Source organism: Electrophorus electricus, chromosome 11, assembly GCF_013358815.1.
Source record: "Electrophorus electricus isolate fEleEle1 chromosome 11, fEleEle1.pri, whole genome shotgun sequence".
Classification (NCBI taxonomy): domain Eukaryota; kingdom Metazoa; phylum Chordata; class Actinopteri; order Gymnotiformes; family Gymnotidae; genus Electrophorus; species Electrophorus electricus.
Window position 1 is genome coordinate 3,828,976 of NC_049545.1, and position 15,112 is coordinate 3,844,087.

Consider the following 15,112-nt stretch of genomic DNA (forward strand, 5'->3'; position numbering starts at 1 on the left):
AAAGCACACCAAGTAGTGGGCTGTCTCTCTCTGGCTGTCAGCAATGACTTAACATATTTTGGCAGCTATAAATGTGTTTGGCCCTCTAGGACTGGAGTCTGACATTTCTGATATATCCTATAACATTATTTGAAAATCTTAACTTGTGAAATGGAGTTTAGGAATGAAAATGCAGATGATCCCTAAGTTCTCCTGCAGTCCTGCCATAGGACTTCAGATATACATTGCTTTAGTCACTTCTTTGCTCTTCTGTCATTTGCTGTCAGCACTTTCAACCTATCAATCCATTCCAACCTGCTTGCAAATAATCCCAAACACGGCATTTTGCGCGGTTCCACTCACTGTCTAATTTGTCCAACATTTCAGCTACACCTGAGTACTGAGTGAATGGTGCTGTTAACCACCTCCCAGTCAACTGACTTTTACTTCCTCATTATGTCCTCACCACGTGGAGTGGGGTGAGGGGGGAGTGGGGTAGGGTGGGGTGGGGTGAGGTGCTAGCCCAGGTGTGAGCTTGCCCACATGTGCTAGCCCAGGTGTGAGCTTGCCCACATGTGCTAGCCCAGGTGTGAGCTTGCCCACATGTGCTAGCCCAGGTGTGAGCTTGCTTGCTCTCAGAGTCTAAGCTTGATGGTTATCTGCTGTTATCTGTGGAGTGACTGATGAGTTGGAAGCCTGTGAAAGGTTTGTGTTTATACTTTTCTTATATTGTGTACAAATTTTTCTCAGGCATGTTAACAAAGAGAAAAGCCAAGATTGGGGGTAATGTTGCATGTGTTCTGGTTCTAAGGCATGTAGTGTTAAATTAATGCTAAGGAAGATGTACCAGTCCCAGTGACTCCCAGTCCCTCTGTTAAAACACATCAATGTTTTCACAATCTGAGCACACACATATATATATATACACAGACACACACACTGATATATACAAAACACCCTAGGAGTTAACATGCAGACACACACACACACACACACACACACACACACACACACACACACACACTGTAATAAATAAAGTAATGAAATAAATGACCATATGCATGAGAATGAAAGAACACGTGTTCGAGAAAGTGTGTGTGTGTGTGTGTGTGTTATCCCCTTAGGGAGGATGTTATGAGCAAGTGGAAAATGACAGGCTCCTTTTGGGCTTTCACAAAGCCGCATGTCGTTGTGCGGTCATCCGGAAGACGCCTGGCAACACGAACTCAAGGAGAGAGAGGGATGCAGGGAGAGAGAGAAAGATGGAGGAAGAGAGAGATAGAGTAACAGAGGGAGGGAGGGAGAGAGAGAGAGAGAAAGGAAAGATTCTTTGATCCCTGTCTGCCTGCTACCATGGGTCATTGCTTATGGGGTATGGGCACGTGGCTGACACATCTCCCTCTCTCCTCTCTCTCTCTCTCTCTCTCTCTCTCTCTCTCTCTCTCTCTCTCTCTCTCTCTCTCTCCCTCTCTCTCTCTCTCTCCCTCCCTCTCTCTCTCTCTCCCTCTCTCTCTCTCTCTCTCTCCCTCTCTCTCTCTCTCTCTCTCTCTCTCTCTCTCTCTCTCTCTCTCTCTCTCTCTCTCTCTCTCCCTCCTCTCTCTCTCTCTCTCCCTCTCTCTCTCTCTCTCTCTCTCTCTCCCTCTCTCTCTCTCTCTCTCTCTCCCTCTCTCTCTCTCTCTCTCTCTCTCTCTCCCTCTCTCTCTCTCTCTCTCTCTCTCCCTCTCTCTCTCTCTCTCTCTCTCTCTCTCTCTCTCTCTCCCTCTCTCTCTCTCCCTCTCTCTCTCTCTCTCTCTCTCTCTCTCTCTCTCTCTCTCTCTCTCTCTCTCTCTCTCTCTCCCTCTCTCACTCCTCTTCTTCCTTATACCTCCTCCCGACCCTTTTCTACATATCCTCTCCTTCACACACTTTTCCTCATCTGCATGTGCCTGCATTTCTAAAGAAAGTTTATCTACTTTGAATGCCCTCCCCATACCCCATGAAGTTTCCCTCACTGCCGGTTACCATATTCCTCCATTTTGACTCTTATTAGAAACACCTCCAGAACTTTCCTTCGCTCCCTACCATCTGATGCATATCCTGTGTCCCTCCCACACTTTTGTGATCATGTGCTGTTCGTGTCCTGCTGTAGGATGCACTGGAGGTGCTGATTGAGAACTATGAGTTCAGTGACAATAAGGGGGCGTGTGTGGGCTTCCGGCGGGCTGCTTCCGTGCTCAAGAGCCTGCCCAAGCCGCTGCGATGCCTGAAGGACATGGAGGGACTTCCCTGCCTGGGAGACGACACCAAGGCCATCATAGAGGTGCTGTACTTTCATTCTCTTTCACTTCCCCTCTTCCTCTATACCTCCTCTCTCCTCTTTACTGCTAGTCTTCTTATTTTTCTCAGCGGCCTACTCATATCTGCCTGCCTGCTTTCTTACTCTTAACTCTCCTTTTATTTCTTGGTTTCTATGATCTGAACATTTTACATTTTATTGCTTGGACAATAAATCACATCATGATTTGGGAAAAGAAAATGAAAATCTATATTCTATATACAATTGAAAATGTAGTCATCTACTTTTCTGTATTACAGTAATCAGTATGGAATGGGCTGTATGGAGAATGACTGGAAGATATAGAAACAAGCTTCATTTAACATTTCACAGAAGATCTTTATAGGCAGATGTAGGATCAATAACAAGTGGTATTTTTAGAGAACTTGGTGAAGAAGAGGGGGAAAAACAACAGAACAGACCTAAAGGAAGATCCTTTGGGCTATTTTAAGCTTTTCCATTACCAAAACCCATTTTCTGCAATCACATCACCCATTTTCTAAACCCTAAACAAAAATCTAACAGCTCCAATTCTATTCTCCAAAATGCATCTCTGATTTTGCCCAACAATTGAATCAAATAGGTATAAATTATGTAAACACTACTACTGCTTTCTTGATAATAGGGCAATCATAGAAAACACTGTAACCGGTTCATGTTTGGTTATGAATTGCAATCCTTAATTGAATGAATTGATAAACAGTACAATATACCTCTATAAGATAAACTATGAATGTAGACAAAAACAAAGTGCAAACAAGCATTTCACTTTTATTCAACAGATGTAAATGATATTGCACATCTTGTGTAATAGAATACAATAAGAATACTATAAAAAGTAGATGAAAAAACTCTGTATATTAAAGCAAAATATTAATCTGCTTGGTGTCATCGGACAGGGTCAGGCAAAAGGGCCTGTTGATATAACGTTCTAGACAGCGTGGGACATGTCCCTTGCTGTGGCAGGTCCACCCCTGGAAGGACGCATTACAAGCCATTTACCATTGCATAAAGTGGAATTTCTCCTTCATATGGGTGTCCATCACGCACAGTCTACTGCAATGGCGAAACAAATGATTCAATTACTGTCTGTCCCTGTATTTTTCTCTCAGTGTCCTGATTACTGATGCAACTGAGAAGCGTCTTCTCTCATGTCCATGCAATGAACCAGCACATGCTCAGTAATTGTTGCGCTAATGTCATCGATAATTTGGTGTTGATGTCCTCCTCTTCTTCACCCCTTGACCGACTGCTCTCACCACCTCTTACTCAATTTCTTGGCTGATTGTTGAGCTCCATTTTACTAAACACAGAGCTTACACAAAGCCACTTTTTTTTTTACATTTGCCAAGACATTTCTTTAAACCTTCTACCCCTTTTCTCAAAACTGTCAATAGAAAACTCAATTCTCAAACCACATTTGCAAAAACCTCTGACTCTTTGCAAAATCACTCATCAAAACAGCTTTAACAGCTCAAAATCAAACTGTATTTTCAGATCACACACCAAGCCAGTCACAGTCAAACACTTCTGAGCATTCATTACACACAGCATAAAACAATGGGAACCTCTGTGTTCAGGACATGTAACTGCCGAAAACAAATGATTGTTTAATATAGTAAATAGAATTTGTGTTTTCGGGAAAAAATTTTCCAACGAAGGCCAAGGACAAATGTAAATGAATTATGAAAATCATGTTCTGGCCTCTGTTTCTCTGAACAGACTATATGGTGCTTCATCCACAAAAATGTATTCATGGGGTTTTTCCATTGAATACAGTCGAAACTCTATAAGTAGAAATAAATATAGTTTTATAAGATTGACAGACCTGTGCTGTATGCTGATTTGCATACATTACAATACATGTACGACAGTAGTATGTAGTATAGTATTGTATGGTGAACAGTCAGCACTGAATGTGTCTGTCTGAATGTACACTTGCACAAACTAAGACTTTTTCCTGAGTTGCACTCAAAGGGCACTCAGTACACTTGCTTCATTGCACTGGAGGACATAGTCAGTGGTGGAAAAGTCTGACACTATCGATTCCTTCAAAATTTACATTGCCTTCAACGACTTAATGCTACATTTCACACAGTCTAGTGTCAGCTGTTGGTACAAGATAAGTGTTCTTCTACCCTCACATAGCAGTTCTTCCAATTCTATTCTTTCTACATGGTGTGGTCTCCTTTAATACCCCTTAATACACTCACCGGCCACTTTATTAGATACACCTGTTCAACTGCTCCCAAATGGAAATATCTAATCGGCCAATCACATAGCATTTAGGCCCATTGAAGTTCAAAACAAGCATTAGAATAGAGAAGAAAGGTGATTTATGTGACTTTGAAGATGGCATGATTGTTGGTGCTAGATGGTCTTATGAGAAGCTGCTGATCTGCGGGGATTTTAATGCATAACCATCTCTAGGATTTACAGAATGCCGTCTGAAAAAAGAGATAATATCCAGTGAGCGGCAGTTCTCTGGGTGAAAATGCCTTGTTGATGCCAGAGGTCAGAAGAGAATGGCCAGACTGGTTTGAGGTAATAGAAAGGCAACAATAATTCAAATAACCACTCATTACTACTGAGGTATGCAGAAGAGACTCTCTGAATGCACAACACATCGAACCTTGAAGCAGATGGACAGAATACCAGACTGGATACCATGTCTGTCAGCTAAGAACAGGCAACTGAAGCTATAATTTGCATGGGCCTATCAAAATTGGACAATAAAAGATTGGAAAAAACATTGCCTGGTCTGATGAGTCTTGATAATTGCTGTGATATTTTGGTCAGAATCTGGCTTAAACATCATGAAAGCATGGATCCATCCTGCCTTGTATCAATGGTTCAGTTCAGGTTGGTGGTGCAGTGGGGCTGAGGATATTTTCTTGGCACACATTGGGCCCTTTAATACCAGCTGAGTATCGTTTAAACACCACAGCCAACCACTGTGTTGTTGCAGACCACGTCCACCCCTTTATGACCAAAATGCTCCCATCATCTGATAGCTACTTCCAGCAGCATGACGTGCCAGTGTCACAAAGCTCAAACTGGTTTCTTGAAAACGACAATTAGTTCACTGTACTAAAAAGACCTCCACAGTCAACAGGTTTCAATTCAGTAACGTACCTTTGGGATGTGGTGGAACGGGAGTTTTGCGTCATGGATGTGCAGCCGACAAATCTGCAGCGACTCTGTGATGTGATCATGCTAATATGGATCAAAATCTCTGAGGAATGTTTCCAACACCTTGTTGAATCTTCTGAAGGTAAAAGGGGGTCTATCCTGGTACTAGCAAGGTGTTCCTAATAAAGAGGCTGCTGAGTGTATGGGCATGTCCCTCTTGCCTGTTTCAAAGCCCCACATGACCCAGAAATGACTAGAAAGCCCAGTTACCTGTTAACAAAGAGACTGACCACTGAAGCACATATAGCCTACTCCATAAAACTACCAACGGTAGCAGCCTGAGACGCTGCCCAGATTGTTATTGTAGGTTTTCCCTGGCCATCCATCTCTTATAATAATCACGATAAATACATTATAAAATTAATATAAAAAAATTATAAATGCTTTAATGGTTTAGCTTTAGTATGTTTTCCACCCACTGTCTCTTCTCTCGCTGTGAGTAAAAGCTTTCAGTGATCGCTATTTACACCAAATAAAGCGAATCAGATGTGAGCTCTGCAGAGTAGCGTGTTCTCAGTTTCTGACTTCCTTGGTGAAAACTGACAATTAGCTTCAGTATTTTACTGTTTGACTTCAGGGTATCTCCCTGTTATCCCACTTCCCCAAAATGGCAGATTGCTAACACAAAGAAAGGCAGAACATGGCAAAGTGAACTCAAATGGTAAATTCAGTGCACAGGAGCCAATTCAGAGCAACCAAACAGATAAACAAGTGTGTGTGTGTGTGTGTGTGTGTGTGTGTGTGTGTGTGTGTGTGTGTGTGTGTGTGTGTATGTACATATGTCTGTGTGTGAGCGTATATCTGTATGAAAATGTTTTACTATGTTGAGAGACCTGGAGGCATTGCTGGCAATATGAATGCAGTGTCTGGAGTGAAAAATATGTTGAATACATTCAGAGAGCTACATAATTTCTCTCCAATGTCAATATTCAAGTCAACCACTGCATTACACATTTTATGTTGTGTTTCTGTAAAGTGAGGGAGACATGATTAAATAGAAACACAAAACAAAAGGGAACTTCAAAGAAAGATCTTAAATTAACATGTATATTTTGGGATTCTTTGTGTGGCACCTTAGAACTTAGAAACAGACACTCCAAAAGAGTTGTCCTGGACAGCAGACGGCCCTGGCCACAGTGTTAGGCATGGGAAGTGGCACCAGGCAATTCTGCTTCAGACTGTGAGAAATGTGGGTTTGGAAATGTGGAGACAGGCTGCTGTTTCCACGGATGCAGCGTTTGACCACGGAAGTACAGTGCAAATGGAAGTGTCTGCTCTTTCCTGACAAATATTTTTTCCCCCTTTTTTGTTCTTACAGGAGATATATGAATGTGGATCATCATCCAGAGTTGAAAACATATTATCAGATGAGAAGTATCAAACCCTAAAGGTTTGTCGCAGATAAATCTTTCATTTGTGGTCTTTTTATTTCACTCTTGTAGAGAAATGAAAGTTCAATTATATTAGTGTTTGGTGGAAGAGAACAAAACAGCTGTTCATTGCTGTATTTGGGCCTAAGGACTATTAAAACTCTCTCTGCTTATCTAATAAAGTAGATCTTTATAGCCACTTCTGCTGTTTAATATGGTAAAATGGTGAAATGATAAAACATTTTATGAGTTTGCAGTTTGCAGAGGATCTCAGTTATCCTCTGTATATAATTGAAATAGATCAATGTGTTTTGTGGTTTCTGTTTAAGTGCCCATGTATGTATGTGTGTGTGTGTGTGTGTGTGTGTGTGTGTGTGTGTGTGTGTGTGTGTGTGTGTGTGTGTGTGTGTGTGTGTGTGTTCATGTGTGTGTGTATATGTCTGAGACGATTCCAAGTCTAACCGAAGCTATGTGTAGCTTCTGTGCAAAGAATGCTAGCTATGTAGTGACACCTATATAATGTCACGCTGATGTGATGTTATTTGTTGTGGGTGTGTGTGTGTATCTAACAGCTGTTTACCAGCGTGTTTGGAGTTGGGCCCAAAACAGGAGATAAGTGGTACCGTAGGGGCCTGCGTGCCCTGGAGCAGGTCCACTCTGAGCCCAGCATCCAGCTGAACAAAATGCAGGCAGCAGGTACCCCACTCATACACATGCACACACGCACATGCGCACCAATATACTTCCAGTGTGCTTCCACAGTCATTTTTGTTTGTTTTTTACCTTACATTTGTCCACGGTAAGAGCACTGAGCACACCCTGCTCCTGTCCAAGGTCACCATGCAGTGTTGCATCACACAATGAGCGTATGGCTCAGCGAGTTGTACAGGGGAAGGGCCGCAGTAGAGTCTGGAAAGCCTTGAAAACCTCGAGCTGTCTAGCAGTAGATCCACCAGACTGGTGACTAATAGGTATGCAACCGAAGCCCTGTAGCTCAGCTGCACTCTGGATCGCCCACGACTGTGTTGCCCCAGGGCTGCATCACAAATGGCTTGTAGTCCTCATTTCATGCGCTCATAAACAGTTTGTAAGTGTAGAGCTCGCTAGGTGTGCGTACCCGCACAAGGTCACATCAGACCTGTTCAGGATTACATTTACTTCTCGCAGGAACAATGAAGCCCTCGTCAGTAGGAAAACAGGGCTGGTGTTGAAACCTTTCGGTGTATCACAATCTGTTTATTTTTGTCCTTGTCAGAGACACCAGATTGCTCTCCCAAATGTTGCAAACATGACAGCTGAGGTGACGAATCGAATGTCCCTATCAGAGTGGCGGTCATCGCTCGGCTGTCATCGTGCTGATGCCAGCACCGCCACTTCTGCCTGACTAACCGGTTGCTGAGTGTTGTGTTCTTGGGCCAGTCTGCTCACCGGCTGGTTGGCTCGGTCAAGCTGCTGCGTGTAGTTTAATTTTTCCTGGATCTCTCGCCGGCTCTGCTGTCTACTTCTCTTCCAGAAGATACTCTCCAAGTGAGGTGTGCACGGTGCGGCGTAGCCTCTAAACACGCAGTGTTGACAGGCCTGTCACCGCGCGGCACCTCACCCACTCGGATGACACAGGGAGGATGAGCGAGAGAGAGCTCGAAATGGCAAGGCTCACAGGCTCTCCTGCACAAGCCCACCGCCAGCACAGCCTCATCAATCAGGCAGCTAAAAAGGCCAGCTGCGTAAAGGCCAGCCTCGCTCCCGTTAGGATGCCTTTCATGACTTATGATCCCATTGCATTGTTATGTTCTTAAGAATGGACATTACCTGACTGGTTACAAGCAGTTAGGAAGCTGCAGGGCTGCGGCTTAATTAGAGTTTCTAATAGCAGGTTGTGTTCTTAATTGCTGATTGTTATGAAAATCTGTTGCGAGGTGAAAGTTTAATGAGACTCAGACTTTTTTTTTTTTTTACCACCACTATACAAACCGATTTTTAATAGGCACCACTAGTAGTTTTCCACATGTGCAAATACACACACACACACACACACACACACACACATGCACACACACACACACACGGAAATACAGGCACTCATTTGCAACCTGCTGGCCTATAAACAAGCTAGCTCCTAAACAATTATGCAGATTGAGTTGAGGAGCTTTCCTGGAAATATACAAGGTGCCTTGGGGGCACTGCATAGTGAACACTCTGGTTGTTTGCATGAATGGAACAGAATTTCTTTCTGCATATTTTTATAAGAATGCGCAGCACACGCACACGGAGTTTCCGTTAAATTAAGATGACTCTAATCAAATGTGATGAAAGACCTATAAAAGAAAAAACATTGAACCCACATGACTTTATGAATACGATGCAGTGTACTGAACATCGGTATCAATTCACTTTTCAAGAAATGTTAAGGAACATGTAAGGAGCATAGTGTGTAAGATACAACATATCTAGATCTAAGTACCTAATAGAACCAAAGAACCAAATCAACTGTAAGTTTATTTAAAGAATATTTGGACCTGCTAATGGCATTTCAAATCAAAGTATCACTGTCTTGCTTTAAAATGGTCTCTGCTCTGTGGAAGCTGCTGATCTGAATACGTATAACAGAGTTTGATTGGCACATACAAGGGCTTGATAGAAAGCGCTCACCCACTGAGCTAACGAGGCACGGTACATTGGAGACCAGTCTGGAGGTGTAGGTGGGCCACACTGATAGCTGGAATTAACTGTGTCTGACTCTAATAGAGATTAACAGTACTGCCACATCTCCAGCCATGGTTAAAAAGAGCACTTGATTAACAGTGTCGGGAAATGATAGAAATGACCGTTACTGAGTCTCACCATCAGTCACAACATGTTAACCTTATAGGTGATGCAAGCAAATGAAATCTTGTAAACTGTTTGCATTTTGGCTAATGGTAAACAGATTATTAAAGTGCTTTGGATATTGGAATAGAAGAAGTCTTGTGTAGGAGTTAATCTGCTTTATTTAAGCTATTTCAGTCTCTAAAGAAAATTAAGCAACAGCAAAAGCTTATGCTTCCACCGTGTGCATTGTGAAATTGTGCCAGTTTGTCCCCAAAATGCCCATCTGGCCCTCTCATTTCAGGATTTAGCTAAATATGAAATAGCTGCACTCTGTTCAGAAATAAACAGTCCCTTGGTGCATTGCAGTTGACATGACACCGCGTGTCCCCTGATTTGCAGGCCGAACTTGCCCTGATTTGTCCTGCAAATGTTGCATGTACCCATGCTCCCAGAGCTTGGTGTGGTGTGCTTTGTTCCTGTTCAGTAGACAAGGGCTTTTGCCCACAGATTTATGCTGTGTGGGCTGCTGACCCATTGTTAAAGAGTTAAATTATATATTCATGTGGTTAAGCCACACCACCACCATGTTGCCACTGTTGGGCCCCTGAGCAAGGCCCTTAACCCTCAATTATTCAAGTAGTATTCAGCAATAATTGTAAGTTGCTTTGGACAAAAGTGTCAGATAAATGCCATAAAATGTAAATGTAAAATGTACTGAGTCATTCATCTGTTGCCAGGATTCCTGTACTATGAAGACATCTCCAAGCCAGTAAGCAGAGCTGAGGCCAAAGCAGTGGGTTGTATAATAGAAGAAGTTGCCAGCTGTTTCAGTTCAAGTGTCACTATCACTTTGACTGGAGGCTTCCGCAGGTAAACACTCTGAGATGGCAGCCAAATGGCTGTGTTTGTCCTCTACTTTTGGGATTTTATTAGCTTCATGTACTGTGCAATATGTCAGGTTATTTTATATCACTCATATTAACAGTAAAGGCTTTAATATTTAATTAGTTTTTTTTATTGTTTACAGTGATGCCAGACATTCAATTTGTATTTGGCAACTGTGTGTAGCTCACACAGTTGTATTAGATAAAATATAAAATGTTACGTTAAGTATTTCTCTAAAATGTCATTTGACCCTGATCTCACAATTGGAAATGTCTAATTATTTACTCAGTGCAGCTCAAATGCAGAGTTACAAACAGTAAAGTATAGGGCTAGAGTTGGGTTTCATCTTTGCATGGTTAAACTTCATTCATAAGGTGTCCAATTACATTTCCCCCCATAGTAATTCATATGCATTTGTGGAGAGATGGCTCATTTTGCTGTTAGACTGCACCGCAGACTTTCACACCACAGGCCCCACAGCTCTGTTGAGGGGCTTCTGCAGTGATGCTAATGCTAACCTGATTGTGGGTCCTGCAACCGCTCAGATGCCCAGTTCACTGGTCAGGGGCAGGACTGGCTGGAGGTACCATCCATCTCTTCTAATGAGAACACAGCCAGCTGCTCTCTCAAGCACCTGTTGCAATGACATCAGTGTCGGTTTAGCCAGTAAAGCCCCAGTGACAGTTTATTATTTGACCAGGTGAATTAAAAGAATTATTTGTTGAATCCATTGTTTAAGGAACCTGTTAAAATACAGGTGTTTGTGAATGGCAGGCTGTCAGCTGCACTGGCTCATCAGACACCAAATGAATGGAAATGGCATTGATCACAGCTGTGCGACGCGGGGTTTCGAATTGAAGCTGTGATTTGGACCACATGTGCAGCATGGCAGGCGTTCACTGGACACACCCCTCAGGGCTGGACTGTGTGAATGCAGTAATGGTGTAAAGAGCCGTTTAAAGGCCAGTCTGTTCCATGTTGAATTGATCAAATGATCTCTATGGCTCATTAGAGCAATCACATTTAGATTTATATTAACAGAATTTAGCAGATATTTCTGTCCAGCGCCAACAATTTAAAACTGCTTTTTGAGAAGGGATTTCAGTCTACGTTTATGATAGCAAGAGGCTCTGCTCCTTTGAACATTTATTTGCTTCTGTCCACTGTCCACTTGACAGGAAGAGAAAGCAGAGACAATGATGCCAATATGATGTGCATTGACAAATGAGCCTCCATTTTTTAGATTTTTAGTGAGCTTTTAAAACATTTCTCACATAATATGTCGGAGAACACTGAAGTCCTGGGTGTTAGTATAAATGCAATTTAAATGTTCTTGGCACTCAGCTGCTATCTACAGGTGTTCTTTTCAAACTCTGCACAACACCAACTGTTTTCACTAATGAGCAGGTATTCTTAACAAAAAGGGGAAAGTAATTAGTGAAATCAGATGTTATGTTGCATATTTGAATCAAATACCTGTAAAGACTTTACAATTTCAAGTTTGTTTGCCATTTGTATAGAGTATGGCCCAATGGCTTATTATAGATTCATCTCTATATGGACACTAAATCAATCAGGTGTTCACTTTCAGTCCTTGAGTGAGACACTCCTATTCAGTTCAGTATTTGATTGCTCCACACTTGGCTCAGATAATCAGCTAATTATGTGTTTCTGTATAATTAGCTAAGATTTGACTAGACATAGTTCTTATCCAACTCTTAACAAATGCAACAAACATTTACCAATTAGTATAAACGTCAGAGACTAAAATGTGAATAAACCTTTAAGCTTGTACTCACATTATGTATATTATATTGCCTCTTTAAACTCATTTAGTGGTTTAGTGCCCTTTACATGTTATATAGAAGCATAGTAATCCCTGTAATCTAATTAAAAGGATTATGTGTTGACCTCTCATCCCATACAAGATATACCCTGCATTCTCATGTGAGCTACAACCCTTAGATTAAGAATCAGTGTTTTTGACAGAACTTTTTCTACTTATCACTTGCCACTCTACCTACATAGACACTTACAGAAACGTGTAGGTGTTTCAACTGTGAATTGCTCTGCTCCGTCACCCTGCTAACGAGCTCACCGGAGCGCAGTTACCAAAGTCCCTACCCTATGTGCGCAGGCGTGTCCAACCCCATGTCTAGCCATCGTCATTCATGGACTTTTTTTGTCGTGCAAAATGTTTTTCCGTCTGGGCTCGGGTTCTTGGTCCAGCCAAAAGGAGAGGAAGCACACGGCAGGCCGGATGCAGCAATGACGAGCAGCAACAGCAGCAGCAGCTTTTACATCCCTGGGCTCGTCTACTTTGCTCTCGTCCGTTCGCTCTCATCTCCCGCACCTTCTTTTTATCGTTTCTTTCATTGATCCTTTCTTTCTCTAGTCCGTGTCTACGGTGAGGCCCGAGATGCTGGAGGTGCCAGTGGTTTTGCTCTGAAAGAACTTCAGCCTTCGTGGCTGGAGTCTGCTGTAAATTATTCAGAAGCAGGCTGTCTTGAAGGACAGAGTACCTCTGCACCTCTCCTCATTGTGAGTGACAGACCGTCTGTTGTTTATGCAACCCCATGTTCTCCAAGATCCTTTCCCTTGCCTCTAGTGAAATTGGTTCGGGGAGCAGAGGCACCCTAGCTGGCTGGAAACTGTCTGCTGTCTCAGCCCAGTGACAAACCACGGGCTCCCAGGAACTTCACTTTCCCAGTGTGATCATGTTATGCTTTAAGATATGTCTGTTTTTAATGTCCTCCGTGCTAAGAAGGGAAGAGAACTGAATAGGATATAGTACAGGTCTACAGGCTTGTTGTATCAATGCAGCCATGTTTGTAATGCTGTAAAATGCATCTGCCTCCCGGAGGACTGGTTTACAGTCTATTTCTGCAGCTTCTGGCACTTAAAATCCAATGATTCGGCTATACAAGAGCATTGCACCCACAATTTAATACGTGAAGCTTTCTATGTTTCCTAACACTATCTTAAGCTATAAAATAAGGTACCTAAATTCCCCAGTATAGATTCAGTGTCAATGTCTTAAAAAAAAAAAATACAACTATGATGCAGATAAACTTATTTGCGCCTGTGCAAACGATCGCGCACTTAGGCACAGAGAGGCGAGAGCTCAGCTAAACTGACAAGTACCCCCCCGCCCCCCGTCCCTCCCAGCACAGGGCTTTTTACTCGTGCAGTAAGCCCTGCGCTCTTGCCTTATCGCCATATGTCTGCATGTCTGTCATGAGAGCATGTCGAGGCTCCGTTAATGGCGCTGACTTTATTCTTATTGAAGGGACATCTGTGCAAGAGATGCTCACAGACGAGCATGGAGAGGATTAAAAATAACTACGAAGCCATCTCCTCTCTCTGCAGTCTGAAAAGACTGCTAGGCATCGGGGAGAAATCCTGCAGTTTAACTCCACTATCATATCTCCCCAAAGCATCGTTCGTATGCCTTGGAACAGGTGACATTAGCAGTAGCCTTCTCCAAGAACGGATGTGGCACTTACTGAGGGTGTACCTCGACAAAAGTTTTAGCCGTGGTATAATTAGTCGTGTTTGCAGGAGCTTTATTTTCTTGCCTTGGGATGACATTTCTAAATATCTCTTTCTGGATTATCTTCTGTGGCCAGGCCAACGACTGGATGTATTACCGTCCAACCATGGACAAATGCGCCACTAATTGTCCATTTGTCCCAGTCTTTTAAAAGTTCGAATTTGAACAGTGAGGTGCTCAAGATACAGGACGTTAACCAGAGCTTTTCGTATCACTCTTAACCCTCACAGTCCAAAGGCAGCTGTATATCTGAGTATTAACAAACCCTGCCCACTGGTTTATATGGTTTTAGGATTTATTTAAAAAAAAAAGTATAATGTATGGTAACATTCCCAAGATCTGAAAATATTTGAATTACGCTTCCCCAGACCGTACTGCATTTAGGGTATCTGTTTGCCATGCTGATCATAAACTAGGTTGGATAATTCAAACCGCTGACCATACACAGTTCGCTTGCCATTGATATCATGACCATAATGTTATGGTAGTTACTCAAAATAGTAATTCATTACTGATTACTCATTACTTATCTAAAATCATATTGTTTACTTCTAATTTACATCATAAAACCTATACAAATACACCAGAATCAGATCTACAAATCTGTACCAGTTGGAAAGTACAGGGATGATAGACAATAGTCATTTTAATAGTTTATTTAGAAACAAAAAGTAGCATTAGTAGCAACAGTAAACATGTATTCAATTAAATGTAACTATACTTGATGTTACTATACTAGATTTTCTCTGAACATGTCCAGTTACTCTGAATATAACTAACATATTAATGCAATAGAAATATAGGCCAAAAAAAACTTGACCGTTGCTTTTGGCTTGGACATAACTTATACTTTATTTTTGTCTTTGCGTCAAAGAAAGTAATGAGAAAAAGTCATGAAAGTAGCGAGAAAATAACCCGGTGAGAAGAGTGAAGTAATGACAAAAGCTCCATTTCTGGAAACATCCAGCGTGCTCCTCCTCCGCCATGGGAGACTAAGTGCGCGTTCGTCAC

At 42.3% G+C, this 15,112-nt stretch overlaps 1 protein-coding gene across 2 annotated transcripts in view; it reads left to right on the forward strand.

Moving 5' to 3' along the window:
• The window catches only part of dntt (deoxynucleotidyltransferase, terminal), a 67,476-nt gene that overhangs the window by 11,045 nt on the left and 41,319 nt on the right, over positions 1–15,112 (forward strand). For both annotated transcript variants that reach the window (XM_027014106.2, XM_027014107.2), the window contains exons 4-7: positions 2,108–2,278; positions 6,804–6,875; positions 7,428–7,551; positions 10,401–10,533. In XM_027014106.2, the coding sequence (XP_026869907.2) occupies positions 2,108–2,278; positions 6,804–6,875; positions 7,428–7,551; positions 10,401–10,533 (500 nt within the window). The remainder of the gene's footprint in view (positions 1–2,107; positions 2,279–6,803; positions 6,876–7,427; positions 7,552–10,400; positions 10,534–15,112) is intronic.